Source organism: Lonchura striata, chromosome 1 (assembly GCF_050655825.1).
Source record: "Lonchura striata isolate lonStrDom1 chromosome 1, ASM5065582v1, whole genome shotgun sequence".
NCBI lineage: Eukaryota > Metazoa > Chordata > Aves > Passeriformes > Estrildidae > Lonchura > Lonchura striata.
This window is the reverse complement of record NC_140703.1, coordinates 31461089-31478675: the sequence shown is the minus strand read 5'-3', so window position 1 is coordinate 31478675 and position 17587 is coordinate 31461089. Positions and strand designations below refer to the sequence as shown.

General features: G+C 45.6%; 2 protein-coding genes across 2 annotated transcripts; one reads left to right on the top strand and one right to left on the bottom strand.

Moving 5' to 3' along the window:
• Positions 1-92: 92 nt before the first annotated feature.
• Positions 93-7509, top strand: C1R (complement C1r). Its single transcript, XM_021549131.3, has 11 exons — positions 93-276; positions 971-1205; positions 1437-1629; positions 1789-1932; positions 2080-2276; positions 2756-2903; positions 2988-3109; positions 3694-3772; positions 4164-4304; positions 5960-6034; positions 6262-7509. Coding segments are annotated over exons 1-11 (2139 nt in total). The 5' UTR covers positions 93-274; the 3' UTR covers positions 7065-7509.
• A 1354-nt stretch (positions 7510-8863) lies between these two features.
• C1S (complement C1s) lies at positions 8864-17380 on the bottom strand. Its single transcript, XM_085573292.1, has 12 exons — positions 17240-17380; positions 16730-16794; positions 16112-16316; positions 14842-15019; positions 14466-14591; positions 13611-13810; positions 13247-13400; positions 12899-13014; positions 12589-12667; positions 12197-12334; positions 11657-11731; positions 8864-10093 (listed from the first exon to the last, which is right to left on the bottom strand). The coding sequence occupies exons 2-12, from the start codon at positions 16732-16734 to the stop codon at positions 9300-9302; spliced, it is 2070 nt and encodes a 689-aa protein (XP_085429418.1). The 5' UTR covers positions 16735-16794; positions 17240-17380; the 3' UTR covers positions 8864-9299.
• Between the last annotated feature and the right edge of the window lie 207 nt (positions 17381-17587).

Genomic DNA, 17587 nt, shown 5'->3' with positions numbered 1-17587 from the left:
CCCGGGACACCCCCGGTACACCCCCGGGGCACCCCCGGCTCCGTGTTCGCGGACCGGGGCCGGGGCGCTCGGCAGCAGAGGGCAGCAGAGACGGCGCTGGGACCTGGTCCGGTGCCAGGCTGTTCGCAGTCCGGCTTTCTATTCCCCGCTCCTGCCTGCCTCGCTCCCTCCTCCTCCTCCTCCTCCTCCTCCTCCCGTCCCGCCCGCCCCCGGCTCCCCGCCGGCCGCCGCTCCGAGCTCCGCCGGGCTGCGCGGCAGGGGCGAGCGCACGGAGATGTGAGTCGGGGCTCTGGGCAGGGGGACGCGCCGGCACAGCCTTGGGAAGGCTGGGGGATCCTGGGGCTTAGACCTTTTCAGGGGGGGAGAATAGGACAGCGGGGCTAAGCTGCTGCTCTGGGCAGTGAGCTCGTTTTGGAGGGAGACAGAGGGCAAGAGGGGAGATGCACAGAATGAGAGGGAAAAAAGCGAGTGCCGACTTTTGGAGGACAGAGAGGGATGTGTGACTGGTAGAGGGCTGGCCAAGAGACACTGGCAGGATTGCTCCACAGCAAACTGAGCTTGAGCTCTTCAGATCCTCGCCAAGGATCCTAAACTATCGATAACCCGAAACAACCCGCTGGCCCAGGGTCAAGGGGGCCCAAACTTCTCCTGATTCTATAAGAATCAGCCCTACAGCTTCTGGGAACATGCAGACCTTACTTAGGGAATTCACCCATGCTTCTCCATGCTGCTTGCTGGGTTAATGAATTTCTCTGTAGAGGCTACTACAGTGGCTTGCTGGAACCTTGTTAGTGCTCAACTTTTCAGCTGCTCATCTTGTTCCTGAGTGATCTGAGCCAGGACTGGTCCTGCAACTGGGCCTCCTGTGTTTGCATTCTTCTGGACAGTGCACAAGTCAGTTGTGAAGTCTCCCCTGATTTTGAATGACCTAATTTCGTGCAATGTCATAGTTTATTTGTCATGTTCACAGGCATGTTCCTTGTCTCCCATGGGCCTTCCTCTTTTTTGGGATGATCGGTTGCAGTCCGGTCCCAAGAGGTTCTCCCTTTTTTGGGGAGATCAGATCCCCCAGCTATCCCAAGCCATATCCCAATGATAACATCAGCAGCTGGGATATCCAGGTCCCAAAAGGCTATGTGGTGAAGCTGACCTTCAAATACTTTGACCTGGAGCCATCTGAGTCCTGCTTCTATGACTATGTTAAGGTACGTGCATAGATACCTGGGCCAAGGGGTGCCTGGAGATGGCAATCCAGTGGCCACCATGTGCAGTGGTTCTTCATCTACCAGGCCTCCTCTGATGCTTCCCACAAAGGAAAGGGAAGGAGTTAAAGATAGAAATGGGAGGAGCACTGATAATTCACGGTTGGGTAATATCAGTGTGTGGAGCAGATTCAGTCTTGTGAGGCTACACTGATTTCACCTTAACTTTGACAGATCAAAGCAGACAAGAAGGACTTGGGCCGATACTGTGGCCGGCTTGGGTCAACCACAGGCAATCACCCAGGAAGAAAGGAGTTTGTATCTAAGGGGAACAAGATGCACCTGGAATTTCACTCTGATTTCTCCAATGAAGATAATGGAACAGTGATTCCCTACAGGGGCTTTCTGGCTTATTACAAAGCTGTGGGTAAGTAGGAAAAAGCCTGTGTGGCTCCAACCAATTTCCCTCCTTGCCAAGCAAATAGCGAAGCTTCAGACAAGGATATAGATCTCTAAGTACTGTCAGTGTAGAGCAGGGAGGTTTAACACTTTCTTCCTCTTGCCCCTTCACTTCCTGTGTCTTCAGATCTGGATGAATGTGATCCTAACAATGCTGCCGAGAACAATGAAAGGCCTCAGTGCCAGCACTTCTGTCACAACTATGTGGGTGGCTACTTCTGTTCTTGCCGGATTGGTTACCAGCTTCAGAGTGACCACCACTCGTGCAAAGGTACAGAGAAATTGTAAAAGATCAGAGGGTTCCAGAGAAGGAGCCCTTCATGCAGGAAGGTTGGGAGAAGTGACTTAGGAAGAAGATGGGGGGGCTGCAGAAGGCACAGCCGCACGATGTGACCTGTCCTTTCTTCCTCTTCACCAGTGGAGTGCAGCAGCGAGTTGTTCACAGAGGCGTCTGGGTACCTGAGCAGCCCCGAGTATCCCCAGCCCTATCCCGAAAACCTCCGGTGTAACTACAGCATCCGTCTGCAGAATGGCCTGTCTATCTCCCTCAAGTTCTTGCAACCCTTTGAGATTGATGACCACCAGCAAGTCCACTGTCCTTATGACCAGCTCAAGGTACTGAGATTAGCAAATTGTCCTCCCAACCCTGCTGCCAGAAATCGTGGGGACACCACTATTCAGATGAGAAATATGGGATCAGTACAAGCAGAATGCCCCAGCACAAATGACTGAGCTCTTGTCTCTCCCTCAGTGAATTTAATTACTGCTGTCCTGAGGTCAGAGGCTCTGGGTCATAGGTCCCTGTGAGTGATGAAGGGAAAAAAAAAAATCCTTCTTCCAGTTTAATTTCCCTTTGATTTAATCTCAGGGACTGACAGCTGTGATTCCCAGATAAGGGAAAAGTAGAGCTTGTGCTAGGTCAGTCTGTAGTTCTGATCTGCCAGTGAAGGCATAAGCAAAGATGGATCTGACAGCCAGCCTTATTCACCATCACAGGTGCTCTGGTAAACTTGGTCTGGGTTGAAACAGGCATACTGAGGCAGAGAGGCATGTGTGTTTCTGTTTCTATCCCTGTGATACGTTTTCCTCATCAGATCCAAGCACGAGGAAGAGAGATTGGTGAATTCTGTGGCAGGGAACCACCTGGTATCGTTGAAACCAACAGCAATGAGGTGGACATACTCTTCCTCACCGATGACTCAGGGTTCAGCCGTGGCTGGAAGATCCACTACACCTCAGAGAGTAAGAGATTTCTCCCCCAGAGGCTACTACAGCCTACTGACACTGTTTGCTAATCCCAGCTTAATCTATCCCACTCTGTCACAGAAATACGGTGCCCACAGCCTGTCCCACGGGATCCATTTACCATCATCAGAGACCTGCAGCCTCTGTATCAGTTTCAGGACTATTTTGTTGTCAGCTGCAAGACTGGGTATAACCTGATGGAGGTGAGATCCCTTCTCCACTCCCTTCAGCCATATTCTGTTTTGTCTTCAGTTTGTGTCTTTCACCTTTCAGTTAAACTACCTTTGAAGATTTCATTCATGGCAACCTCTTGTAATTTCTGTTTTGTCTTTGCTTCTCTGAGCTTTCTTCCAGTAGTTTCTCTTTTCCTAGCTCTCTTCCTTATGCAGTTACTCTTTCATGAAGCCCTGGTAGAAGACTGTAGATGAAGATCCCAGGAAAAGTTGGTAAACAAGAGCACCTCTCTGGAAGGATATGAAATCAGAAGATGAAAGCAGAAGATGCTACCTGCCTCCCTTGCCATCCTATTGCCAGGGCTGGGCAGCACCTCTGGCTCATTGTGGGTTTATAGTTGCTGGCTGCTGGTATCCTGGCCTGCTATGAAGAATGTGTAGCCTGTGGCAAATACAGGATAGAGGGAAGGCAGGAGGAGACAGCAACTGGAACAGACTGCAGAGGGGCAGATATTGGACACCAGTGAAAAGATGGAAACACAGAATAATATTTTCATGTGGGGAAGGACTTAAAGGCTCTGCACAACCAACAGATATTTTTCTCTCCCATGCAGGGCGACCGAAAGCTGGTGTCCTTCACGGCTGTCTGCCAGGCTGATGGCACTTGGCATCAACCCATGCCCCGCTGTGAAAGTGAGTGATCTGAGAACAGGAATAACATCCCCTACTGCAGCTTTCTTCCTCCAGGAATGTGGGAAATTCAGCGTCTCTGACTCACTTTGTCCATGCCATAGCCTCATGGATGTGCTGTCTGGAAGGACCTGTGGAGGTCCACCACTGATTCACATTTTTCTGTTTGCAAAAATTCAAATGTTTTCCCTCCCTTACAAAAATGCATAAAATATCACTCAACATTTCTATGATGTTGCAGCATCTAAAAGCAAAAGATCCTAATCTGGGATCTGTTTTGGGACAACCTGTCTTTGCCCACTGTTTTAACTGGTCCTTCACATCATGGCCCCAATGCCCAGACTTGCTGTCAGTCTGCCATTGATTCATGTCTTCTATTTTTTCCTTTTTGTAGTTGTGAACTGTGGCATCCCCAAAAACCTGACCAATGGTGTATTCAGCTATGTTAAGGAGCCTGCAAACAATGAGTACCAGTCAGTGATCTCCTACCAGTGCAATGAGCCCTATTACCACATCGTCACCGGAACAGGCGGTGGTGAGTCCCAACCCAACTCAGACACCACTGAGACCTGTGCCTGGAAAGCCTTCTCACATTTCCAATTAGAATTGGCTCTTCTCCCCTTTGTGCTCATGCTTTCCTCCTGTGAAGACTCTCCAGTCTTTTCTTGACCCTGCAGCGTATCTCTGAAATCTTCTTGTCTCAGCCTGTTCCCACTCTGCTTCATTCCCAGAGCCCATCACATCCCTCTTCCATGTTCCCCTTAACTTTCGTGGAAGGTCTTGTTGTCTCAGCTATAGTCATGGGGGTTTTTTTTGTTGTTGGTTTTTTTTTGGGGGGGTGGTTTTTTTTGTTTGCTTGTCTGGTTGGTTGTTGTTTTTTTTTAGTGGATTTTTTTTCTTTCTGGTAGATTTCATTCTTTCACTGAAATTTGAGGCATGGTGTCTGGGAATCACCAAAATTCATAAAACTCACTGCATCAGACTGAGTCGCTACAGAGGCACATAAATAAACACACACTCTGCTCCAGTGTAATGCTGTTTAGCTCTTTAGAATATTATTCAGCTGCAGAGATATCTAAGATCTAAATAACATACTTGCAGAAAAATCTATTTAAATGCAGCAGCTCAGAAAAATTAAGTCATCATTCAAAACCATTCACATGCCTTCTTTTTACACCTGAGACATTACTTGATGATGCAGGACCTTTGATTCCAAGAACAGGATAAGGAATTCATTATTTCCTTGCCTTGGCTGCTCATTTAGCCTCCACAAAGAAAAAAATATTAATCTGAATAAGTTCCTGGATACAGTTACCAGCATGGACACATGGTTGTGTTGCATACTGGAGAGAGGTGACATGCAACTAAAGAGTTCTTTAAGTTGGTACTAATATTCAATTTGATTATTTTTGCATCTGAGTTTAAATCCTTTATATAGATTCAGAGATCAGTCTCATCAGAAGAAAAATCAGGAGCAAGCAAATACCAGCTTCAGCTGCATTCTGATGGGGAGTCATCATAATTTAGTCAACTTTGAAAGAGAACAGCAAACACTTTCTTAGAAGCATTTACTTCAGTGTTAAGACAAATTGTATAAAAATTCTTTTTAGTCACCAGCACAAACTTTCTGAGAAAAGCAAGAGTGTTGGAGGTAGTGGAGTTTGTATTGAGAGATGACACGTGAAGTTTAGCTGACCTGCAACTTAGGCTCAGAAATAAATACTTACCATGTATAGTAACTGACTTATCTGGTTCCCATTTCTGGGACAAAACATTTTATCCTACTCTCTGCAAAATACCAACACCAGAAGGTTGAATCTAAAATCCATGCTTTTACTGCTTCTCTCCCTTTTTTGGGCTAAATAAGGTCAAACAGTGCTCTGTACACCTGTGGACTCAGTGAAGATAAGACTTCACACAGATGGCCCTTCAGCCTTTTCTTCTGTTGTGCCAGAGCTTTACTGCTCCCCTGGAACTGAGGTGCTTCCAGATGTACAGATGGAGACATTCCACACCCTACCACAGGCAGCTTTTCCCAGAAAAGAGTGCTTTGGGATGGAAGGGCTGAGGAATCTCTTGAAAATGTTCTATTCTATTCTATTCTATTCTATTCTATTCTATTCTATTCTATTCTATTCCCACTCCATGCCTGCAGGCCTGGGTCTCATTCCCTTCCCTCTCATCCTACAGAAAGATTCACCTGTTCTCCTGAGGGAACCTGGCTGGATCAAGATGGCCAGAAGAGAATTCCATCCTGCTTGCCAGGTCAGTAAAAACTCTGACTTTGATATTTTCTGACTCATGTTTACAATCAGTACAAAACTGGTACAACATGCAGGGAGGGGGGTGAGGATAGTGGTATCTATGACGGAAAATGTAAAACTATCCAGATAGCCAAAATAAAGTGAAATCAAACAGTGATGGTGAGGAAAGAGAGAGAAAAGCCAGGAGAAAACAGAGGGTAAATGTCATGTTCTTGTGTTTCTCCACAGTGTGTGGGAAGCCAGTCCATCCTGTTGTTGAAGTCCAGCGGATCTTGGGTGGCAAATCAGCAGGGAGAGGCAATTTTCCTTGGCAGGCTCTGACTGGCATCAATGGACGGGGGGGTGGTGCCCTCCTGGGTGACCGATGGATCCTGACCGCTGCCCACACCATCTTCCCCAAAGGAGGAGTACAGAATAACGTGAGCCTGGAGCAGCTGGCAGAAGAGGCTGACATTTTCCTTGGCCACACCAATGTAGACGAGCTCCACAGGATGGGTAACCACCCTGTACGTAGGATCTTTATCCACCCAGACTTCAACCCCAAAGATGAGCACAACTTCAACGGGGACATAGCCCTGCTGGAGCTGAAAAACCCAGTAACTCTGGGCCCTACCCTGCTGCCCATCTGTCTCCCAGATGCCACCAACACCTCGTTCTATGCGCACGGGCACATGGGCTACGTGAGCGGCTTTGGTGTGGATAAAAACCGCATCTCAAGCGATTTGAAGTACGTGAGCCTGCCAGCAGTTTCTCGAGAGAAGTGTCAGAGTTGGCTAGACAGTAATAAGAAAGGTATCCCTATGGTTTTCTCTGAGAACATGTTCTGTGCTGGCCTCCTCGAAGGCAAGAAGGATACCTGCCAGGGGGATAGTGGGAGCATCTTGACAGTGTTAGACAGGGAAAGTGGTCGCTGGGTGGCTACCGGCATCGTTTCTTGGGGAATCGGCTGTGCCACAGGCTACGGCTTCTACACCAAGATCCTCAACTACGTGGACTGGATCAATGGGATAGTAAAGGAGGACAGGCACTAGGTATTGCTGTCCAACTATCTGAAGTGCCACTAGCATATAAATTTCCAGACTCAGCAAATCATAGCCAAAGCTTTTCATCATACCCAAAGGCTTTTCAAACAGGCAAAGCATGTAACCTTCATGAGCACTTCTGAAAGCCACCATGCTGCTTGATTGTACCATTGGCAGCTTGGGGGACACCTTTGTGGGTATTCTGGTTCATACAAATCTTATAAACGGATGAAGCGTTAATTATCTCAGGAAATCTCATGACAGCAAACATGTTATGGTTCGAAATGCTGATGATATCATGAGACTACTGCAGTCTACTTCTGTACTCTCTTTTGTGGGAAGGTTGCAGGGAAGAAGACTTCCTTGAAGGATGGGGTGGTTTCTTCTGGGTACAGTGTGCATAAGCCCACTGGCATCAGTGAGTCTATGAATATTAAAATACTTGCTCAATGAACCAGGTGTTTTACTTTTTTTTTTGGTCTGTGTTTTTAACAATAACTGAATACTTCTCACCACTGAAAGCAACTTACGGACTTTGTATAGGGATTGCTTTACCTACCATTAAATTGTTTCCAGTTTGGCAATGGCCTGTGGCAGCTGCTTATCTGTCCCAACACTACCATTAGATTACCTGTTCTAAAACTGCAGGTGGCTTCAAGGGAGGCAAAAATAACAAAAATGTCTGTATGGTGCCACATTCCAAAATCAAGGAAGACAACAACCAGTCTCATGGAGAAGAGAACTCAGGAGAATTTACTGATCAGAAATTGAGGATGGATTTTTTAATACTATATGAAATAAAGCTTTAACTGCAGGACAGCAGCTCGAAAATTATGCTGACTCAGAGAAAAGTCAACCTCTCTTGTGTTCTGGGTGTTCTCTGGAGCTGTCTTCCTGACTAGTTTTTCTACTGTAAAATAACCTACTGTAGTCTTATGAATCATTGAGAGAAACAAGATATAAGATACTTGGTTACTAGTCCAACAATCCAATGATGTTTTTCTTGTTACACAAAACTCAAGGTCCTTCCATATGAAATCTCCCAAAAGCTGTACACATCCTCCTCACCATTTCTTAAACTCCTACAAAAACTTTGGGTGGAAGAAGATATCTCTGTCTGATCCACTGCTGACAGTGGGGCTAGCTTCAGAGCTTCAGGGAAAGTTATCAAGAGATCTAGGGACAGTCTGTTGTGGCACCTGTTCCAGTGCTGACCCACATGCTAGGAAAAAGCCCAACTGGAAATTTAGGTATCTGAATACAGCAGTTAGATGCCCCTTCTTATCTGCTTCCTCCTCTTCAAGCTGAACAAACTCAATCTTTCAGTATATGCCATCTGTACCAGTTCCCTGATCATCTCGGTGGAAGGATATCTGTGAGTGATATAGCACCTTCTGGAGCAGAAAATACCTCTAACACATGTCAGGTAACATTCCTTCCCTAAATTAAGAGAAGATAGTGTTTTGGGATAAAAATCAAGCTTTATTTCTTTTCTAACTCAATAAAATTTGAAAAAAATGAAGCCTGAGGACCGGTGAATGAAACTCTTTTGAAGATGTCCAGTCTCTTCAGCTTAATTCAGATGTCTGAATTCTTCATTGCTGATAATGGTGGATCAGTGAGATGGAACCATCTCAGAAGAACTTTATAAAGACTGGTAGAGAGGTGAGATACTACAAGTTCCAGCTTGGTGAAAGCTGACAGGGTCACAATATGATTAGACACTTGATTTAGGGAATTTCAAGGAGAACTAGGTCTAGACTGAGAAGAAGAAAGGCATTACAGACACAATAGCACATTGCACAAAAGGCAGTTTGGACATTCTTTAATGCTGTTAGATATTCTGAACAGGTCAGGAAATACATAAATCAGAAACCAGGCTCTGAACCTTCCATGGGAACCAACCATTATTCTCTCTCGTCTTCATTGAAACCTCCCTGTCAGGTTTCAATGGGGCACAGCTAGGTCTTTTCCAAGTGGGAAAAATAGGGTAGAAAAAAAATGAAAGGAAGCAGAAGGAGTCTCTTTTATTCGGAATAATGTCTTCCTTTTACACTACTATGAGTGGAAGAAGGAGAATTTCCCTTCCCAGACATGATGACAGTGGGAGAAACAGATCCATACTCCTGACTCTCCACTCAGCGTAGACAGGAAGAATTACAATGTGTTATATATTGCCCATTGTATACACAGCGTGAACAGGGTCACATTTGGAAAGGGTGACGGTGCTGAAAGCACAAACAGCTATTTCTGCCAAGCCTCTTGGCCCTCGTGCTCGCGCATGGTCTCTCTGATCCAGTCCAAGTACCGCACCACCTTGGTGTACAGGCCAAAGGTGCCACATTTTGGCCCCCAGGAGATGAGCCCTGCGACGTAGTAGCGGGTGGCATTCAGAGGATCCTGGATGGCATAGGCTCCACCACTGTCCCCCTGGCAGCTGTCCTTGCCACCACCAGCACAGATCATATTGTCCGTGAATATGTAAGCAACGGAATCATCAAAGCCCTCTGGTTTCACAGATCGGCACTTGTCCATGTTCACCACAGGAATCTGGGCCTTCCAAAGATCAGCAGGGAGTCTTCCTTTCTCCCTCCGACCCCATCCAGCAATGTAGCCCAGAGTCCCTTCTTCCAGCTCATATTCAGGTGATTTACCAGGAAGACAGATGGGTGAGATGTTTGGACCCATCTTCACAGGATCCTTCAGCTTCAGCAGCGCAATATCATTATCAAAATCTATCCTGGTTTCTGCAGGCTCCTCCTTCCAACCAGGATGGATGAATGAAGCTTCTGGGATAAGGTTTTCGGCTTCTGACTTCAGGAACTCTCTACGAACATTGATTACCCCAGCATACATGGGGGGCTTGTCATATCCATCCAGCACGTGAGCTGCAGTCATCACCCATCTGTCAGAGATGAGCACTCCACTTGCTCTGGGGTCACTGAAATACACCTGCCAGGGAAAGTTCCCCTTTTCTGCACGGGTGCCTCCAAAAATCCTTCCAGTGTCTCGGATGGGATTGCTAGGCACCCCACAGACTGGAAAGAAAAGAAATAAAGATGGGAGAAAGACAAGATGGGAGAATTAGCAGTTACAAACAGGGAGTTCTTTGGTGCTGCCAAAAAGCCCACAGTCTCCTCCTTCCTGTGTCCTCTAAGTAATTTTTGAATCTGAGTAACCATGTTTATATTTTATGCCACAGAGCTTGATTAGTATTTACAGAGAAATCAAAGAAAATTCTAGAGGAAAAAAAAAAACTATAAACACTCAATTTAGATTTAAAATGCTCATTCTAAAATTCAGTTTTCTAGAAATCAGCTGTCACCCTGACAGTGTTAGGTATGTCAAAGCTCACAATTTAATTGCCTTATAGTTGGCATTTTTCCTTGCTGAATTATGCCCTTTAGATGAAGGGATTGTCTTTGAAAAAATACTTGTTTGATTTCTTAAAAATATGACACTGCTCTTTAAATATATTTTTTTGGTTTGGTTCAGTCAGGGATTTTTGTTAGTTTTGTTGGTTTGTTTGTTGGCTTTTTTTTTTGTTTGTTTGGGGGTTTTTTGTTTGTTTTTGTGGACTCCAGATACTCTCAGGTTAAGAGTTCAGGTTTGTTACTGATGTTTTACCATTTTGCCTCTCCATTCTATAAGTATGTGAAATCTTAAGCAGCTGGGGATCTTATCTGTGGGTCTTCTGGATGTAGAGATGCTCCATGCTTTTTGAGCAAAATGTTCAGTAACATTTTGCAGAATGTTAATAATAAGGACATAAATAAGAATGATCATTCTGACATTGCTAGGAAACTGATTTCTTATCATATTACCTTGTTTGCATTGAATCCTTGGTTAGAAAATCAGAGATTAAGGAACTATAGCCAGCAGATATCTTCTAATTTGCATGAAGCAGGATTTGTTAAAGGATTTCCCATAATCATATGAAGATTTATGCTGGAAGGTACTTCTCAGTGCCTTTAGCTCAACCTATTCCTCCCTAACTGCCCTTCCCCCCCCCTCCCCCCCCCCCCCCCCACCCTCATAACTCCAAAGCCAGGTTACTCAGGGGCTTTGACAGGTAACTTCTGCTTATCTCTGAGGTAGTGATTAGCCATCCTCTCTGGACAGCAGTTCCAGTGGTCTGGGGGAGCATTTTTCCTTAGATACAATCAGAATTTCCTTTGTTGCAACTTGAGCCTGTCATTGCCTTTTATTGCTGTGTCCCACTGAGAAGAATTTGGCTTCATAGTCTTTGTAGCCTCCTCTCGGGTAGTAAATTCCCTGAGCTTTATCTTTCAGTTTGCCTTTTTCACTGTGTACTTGTATAATCCGAATCACGGTCTAAGCTGTGACTGAACTTTAAAGAGAGTTGAATCTCCTCCACCTGGATCTCGTACTTTGCCAGTGAGGATCTGGGGCTTTGAAGGAGTGAACAGGCATCATGCACAACTAGGCCAAGTCATGCTGCCTCCTCTGCCAGGATAAACTGAGCAGTACACAGGCTTTAAAATTCTCTCTATCAGCTGGAAGTTAAGAAAAGAAAAATACAGAGATGAAAGAAGCAGTGTTCTTCCTATGCTGCATGCCCATATAGTATTTGGTAGTACCTGGAACACATTTTGGTAGCTTTGTTCCCATCTCTTCATTGACCCATTCTCCGCTGGCTGAGCACTGATATATCACTTGGAAAATACGAGAGAAAAAAGAGGTCCATAATGACACAATCAAGATAAACACAGGCTAAATAGCACTACTGTACATGATAGATCAACCTTCTTATTTCCAAAGCAAGCACAGCTTGGTAAACATTGCTGTTATCTCCCTACCAGGGTACTTCTATCCCTTTTTGGGAGAAACCTCATCTAACAGATTTCTTGAGTTCTTTACTTTTCCACCAGAACTCTGTGCTACATGTGACAAAAACCTGCATGGTTCACTCGCAAGGCAAACAGAGAGAGGACTTGCTAATGCATTTAAGTCAACATTGTTAGAGTGTATTACACGCAGAGGCAGCACTAAACTACTGCCTGCAACCCCACACCAGTCTTGACCTGATGGCACAAAATCCCAGCCCCACGACGGTGCCAGAGCCATTCCTTAGGCCTTTAACCAAAGGAATGTGACTGTGCAGCAGAGGCAATGCTCACCATGCCCTTTGTTCTCCAGGGTGTAGTAGGGTGCCTCACACTGATAGCGGACAGCAGCTGTGTACAGAGGCTCCTGGAGTTCAGAGACATATGAGGCTTGGGCGTTGTTAACAGGAGGGGGATCACCACAGTTCACAGCTGTGGAGAAGAAACAAAAGGGATCAAATACAATCTAAGGGGCACCCTCACTCAACAATATGATTATTTTGTATGACAGGGAAGCATTCAACGTCTCTAATCCCTGTGCAGTCATGTGGGCTCACTTTCTCTGTCCCTTCAGTATGCTCACATCCCAGTACTTCAGCATCCTCCTAATCTGGAGATATGGTGGATCTAGAGCCTAAACACTTCATTCCAATTCCCTTCCCGTGATACAGACACAGGTCACTTACGAACACAGCTCAAATGGGAGTTGCTCCATTCACCATTTTCCTGACAGCTGGAGACAAAACTTGTGATGCTATCTCGTTGCTAGGAAAAAAAACATATGATCCATGTAAGTCCCTGGACATGAAATACATCTGACACAGGTGTTCCAATGGAGAGGCCTCAAAATGCTGCAGTGGCTGGAAGGGGATTCCTCTTATTACTGCTGTGTTGAAATCTTTGGGGTTCCCAAAAGTACTCAGGACCCCTGATGGGAATGGCCTCCAGATGTTGCTGGGCAGGCCAGAGGGACATGTGCTTTTTTATTTCACTTACCGTCACAATTTCGTAGCCTTCCACACAGGTCACCTTCACAATGTCCTTTAAGATATACCTGTCCTTCTTTGGGTCAAGAACAGAGTTGGAGATGACGCTCATGGGGCAGGTTACAGCTTTGAAAAGATAGGTGGAAATCAGCAATGAACTGGTTCAAGATCTACTCTGCTTCCAGCTCCCATCCTCTTTCTCCCCAGTGATATTTTTCCCCCAATAAGCAGGCATACCCTTACTCAGTACCAGCAGCTGTGAACATGTTGACATGCTGCTGTGCCACAAATGTGACCTGGGACAAACCCTGTCCCTAACTCAACAGCAGAGTGAACACATTCCCAAGAGTTTACTCACGATCCCCATAGTAGCGTATTTTCCAGCCTCTGTGTTGTGTGCCCTGGTCTGTCTGGAAGATTATGTCAAGAATGTTGCTCCTGGTTTTGATTTCAGAAGGACCTGGGAATTTGCTGCCACAATATGGACCGAAATGCTGTTTTCCAGAGACAATCTGGGAAAATATCAAACGAGAATAAATGAGAAATGCCAAATGTATTGAGAGAGCTATTAAGATACACACTCAATGCACACCTATTCAAATGTATTCCCACAAACTCCAAAAGACAACATAATGAAAAATAAAGTTAAGCAGTACCAAAGTCTTCTAAATATGAGGAGTCGGAGCACCCTGACTCCTAAGCTCTCTAAGCTGCACACCTACAGTTAAGCTGTCATGGCAGGTCCCCTTGGAGTCGGCTGGCTCCACGTCAAAGTCGCCGCTGTGAATGGTCAGCACCACGGAGTAGCCCGGGCTCAGAGCCACACGGTAGTCACACCGAGAGTTCTCCGGGTACTGGTTGGGATAGTTGGGGCTGGCAATCTCCCCTGTTGGCTCAGTGAAGACATTCCCACTGCAGTTCACTAGGATTGAGGAAGGAACATGAGTAGGATTCGGAAAGAAAATGGTCCGTGCGTGCACCTGACAAGCTCTCCTTCTTCCACTGGCACATTCCCAGTCTGCCCAGCTACCTGCAATTACCATGTCACAACACTGCATCTTCCCAAGAAACTGAAGCCAGGGCCACTCTCTCTCTCAGTTAGCCAGGGACTTTAACTCCCTTTTACCCTCCACTTGGGATTTAGGCTTCCTTTCCTCATTCTCAGGTCCTCATATTATACTCCTTTCAACATGCACCATTTGTGATCTGGCAACTTTTTTGTTCAAGCAAAGCAGGCCCTTGGAAATTTTTGTTTCCTTATGGAACTTCCCTGTTTTGTTAGAGATTTAAAGATTCACAGCAGTATGCTAAGATGGTTTTCCATCATAGCGTTTCAAGAATGTCATTCAGTAGTTTTTTAATTCTCTTGACACAGAAATAAAAATAAAGTTGCTACAAATATGTTAATAGCAATTCCCCAAACCACTGTCTATGGCAGTTCAAATTTGCTTTGGGATGGGTTTTGCCTCCCAAAATATATCCGTCATAAATGGCCGAGAAGGTTGATAAAGTCTTCCAAGTGCAATATCAAACTCGGCCTAAATTAATTCTAGCTATTGATCACGCACATCTCTTACCTCCACAAGTTTTGTTATCTTTATAGAGGAAATAATCTGGTGGACAGCTGCAGAAGTAACCTCCAATATAATTATTACAGTAATGACTGCAGGGTTCATCCACAAAATCCATGCACTCGTCCAAGTCTGCAAGTGTGAAAATATGAATCAGCCAAATTAGGAGAGCGCCCTGAGGGAAGGAGAGATTGAAGCAAACACTAGTGGACAGCTAGGAAAAGGCATTCCTAAGACAATAATTATACTGGCCATACTGGAATGCAGGTCTGTCTGCTGGGATCTCTTTAAATAAGGCATTTCTGTAAGAAAAACCCTTCTTGTCATCTTTCCTCTCAGCCTGGACACTACAGAGATTCAGAGGAGGCTGTTTTAACCTTACCCACAGCAATGTAGTAGGCAGCAAAACCAGTGAAACGCTCCTCATTGGAAAAGTCTGATTGGAATATCATAGTGAGGGTATTGTAAGGGACACGAAATTCCTCCACAATCCAGGAGCCAGGGGCACGAGGTTTCTTCTGCCCACAAAGCACGCCTTCGACATAGCCACCAGACAGGATCTGCAGAAGAATTCAGAGACACCTCACCTCACTACTGCAACATGTGGAATTACCAACACTTGAGTCTTTCAGCTTTTAGGTGCTCAGGTGCAGCCACGTGGAGCCCCTCAAGAGCCAGTTTCATGATGTTCATAAGACACTTGAAGAGTGCTCCTTCCTACTGCTTTCCCAGTGAAATGCTTATCTTATTTTCTCAGATATAAATTAAGCCACACTCTTTGCTATTAACATTCTTTCTTCAGGCCCACTTGTACCAAATAAAAACGCCAAAAAACTGTATTCCAAAGCAGCAAAACCAACCATGACAGTGCACTGAGCAGCCTAACAGGCTCATTGGTTTGCTGCAAAAGGACACAGGTTATTACAGAGCACACTCATCCTTCCGTCCCACCTTGGTCCTCCTCAAAGGTGTCCTGGTGCTGCACTTGCCCTCACTGCCCCTTTTCACACAGAGCTGTGGCAGGATAGCATGGTCTTGTTTCTGTCAGTTTGTGTGGAAGTGCTTGATCTTTTGTGCCTTGTGGGACAATGTAGAGCAGAGCTGGCTCTAAGAAATCTGTGGTGCATGGATCATAAAAAACTGTGGTGCCGGGGACCACAGCACTTTATCTGAGTGGCCACTATCCCTACACAGATGGATTGTTTCTAACCTCCATCCTTTCCAATCAATTTCTGTTTGTAATACATCATCTATGTCCACTCATCAATTAATTCCAAATAATTTCAGGAACAGACAACTGTTGCCCTAAGAAAATGGTCTTTTTACACCCATACTTCAATGGTTGGGAATATGCCTTGCAATAGAGATGTGTCAGTGATGGTTAAGAAGACTTTTCCTACAAATATGGAAAAACATGGGATGAAGCATAAATGGGACACTCAGTTGGCAGAAAACATTCATGTGGTTATAAAGCAAACAAATGGATTTCATGACTGCTAGTGGAGACACAACCAGTCATTTGGACTTCTTGGAGCTCAGAACAGGCAAGCTGTGCATAACTCCTCTCCCAGCTCTGACTTTGTGCACAGCTTTGCTGTTCTGTGCTCTAACCTGCCTTCTTGTCTTTTTCTCACTCAAGGAACAGACAGTACCTTCACAAAGTCATATTCACAGTCCTGTGATGGCTCGAGATCCAGATGTGTGAAATAAAGGTGAATACCATATCCCGCAGGGACCTGGATTTGCCAAGTTTCATTTGCATAATTGGGATACACCTGAGGATAATTGGGTGACAAGATCTCTCCATACATAGAGGCCGCATCAGCCCAGATGGGGAGACAGAAGAAGATCAGGGACCTGAGGAAAGAGAAGGGAAGGTGACATGGCAGTAGTGTTCTCCATTTTCGTATGTGCACAGCTCCAGTGAACAAGCTAGACTTTGGCTGCACATGGCTTGCAGCAGAGCTCCTGCCTCCCGAGTTTCAAAGGCCAGTGCTATGGCTGTGTGGGGCTTGCCTTTCTCCTGTAGCTTTCCACATAGGAGTACAATCTCAGCCATGTTCTCTGCTTGTCTCAGTCTCTGTAACAGCTGGTAAAGCTGCAGGAGCTGCACACAGGGATCATAAGTGCTCTTCCTTACTCATTGCCCTGTTCTGGAGGCTATTTGAGCTCTAGATACATTCAGATTTGAAAATCAGTAGAGCCTTAGAGGGCAAACACATGATTTATAGAATGCAATTACTAATAAACCTTGAGATTTAATAACTCACCACATCTGGAAAAAGCAGTTCTTCCTTTCTGAAAACCTTCAGGAACTGGACTTTGGAGTTATGCTCTGGGACAAAAAAACTGTGATTGGTTAATGTTGCCTTGATGACTGTGTGTCTGCTAAGCAGGTTGAAGACCCTAAAATCCAACCTTGGAGAGAGTAGGTCAAGGTTTTGTGTGAAAAGCAAGTTTATACCTCTGTCCCTTCCTGCACAGAGCAAACCCAAGCATCAAGAAGGGAGGCTGAGATCCACAAGGACAAAATCTCTGGTTTGGTACCCACCAGTGCTTTCCCCTTATGACCACCAGTGAATCCAGACACCACGTTGGTGCAGAGAAAATTAAGACAGAGAACACATCCCCCAGGAGTACCCAGTCCTTTCTTCCCAGCGCCTCAAAAATTATGCTAAGACCCTGGGGTTAGGAAGCGCCTTGTTCTGACTCTTCTAGCTGTCAAACAACGACACTGGGGAGTATCCTCCGTTCTCATTTCTAATGCCTGCAAAATTTACCTTTTCTCCATAGTTCACGCCTGGTTTTCTTGTCTCTTCTCTTTTCTTTCTCTCTTTTTTCTTCCTGTGCACACCCTTCTCCAAACGCACCCAAAGCCGAGTTTTGGGAAGGGAGCTCTAATTCGCAATATCGCAGCACCCTCTGTCTGTGGGATGCGGCTTCCCAGCCTTCCCCCGAGCGTGAGATGCTGGCTTTGAAAGCTCTCGGCAGGAAGGGGAATTCCCAGAAAGAGTTGCACAATCCTCTTGGCTGAAGTTGCCGTGGGGAGCGCACCAGTCTGGCTGTATTTTCGGGAAATCAGATGACTTTGGGGAAAAGGGAGGGGAATAGAATTTTCGACGGCCTGC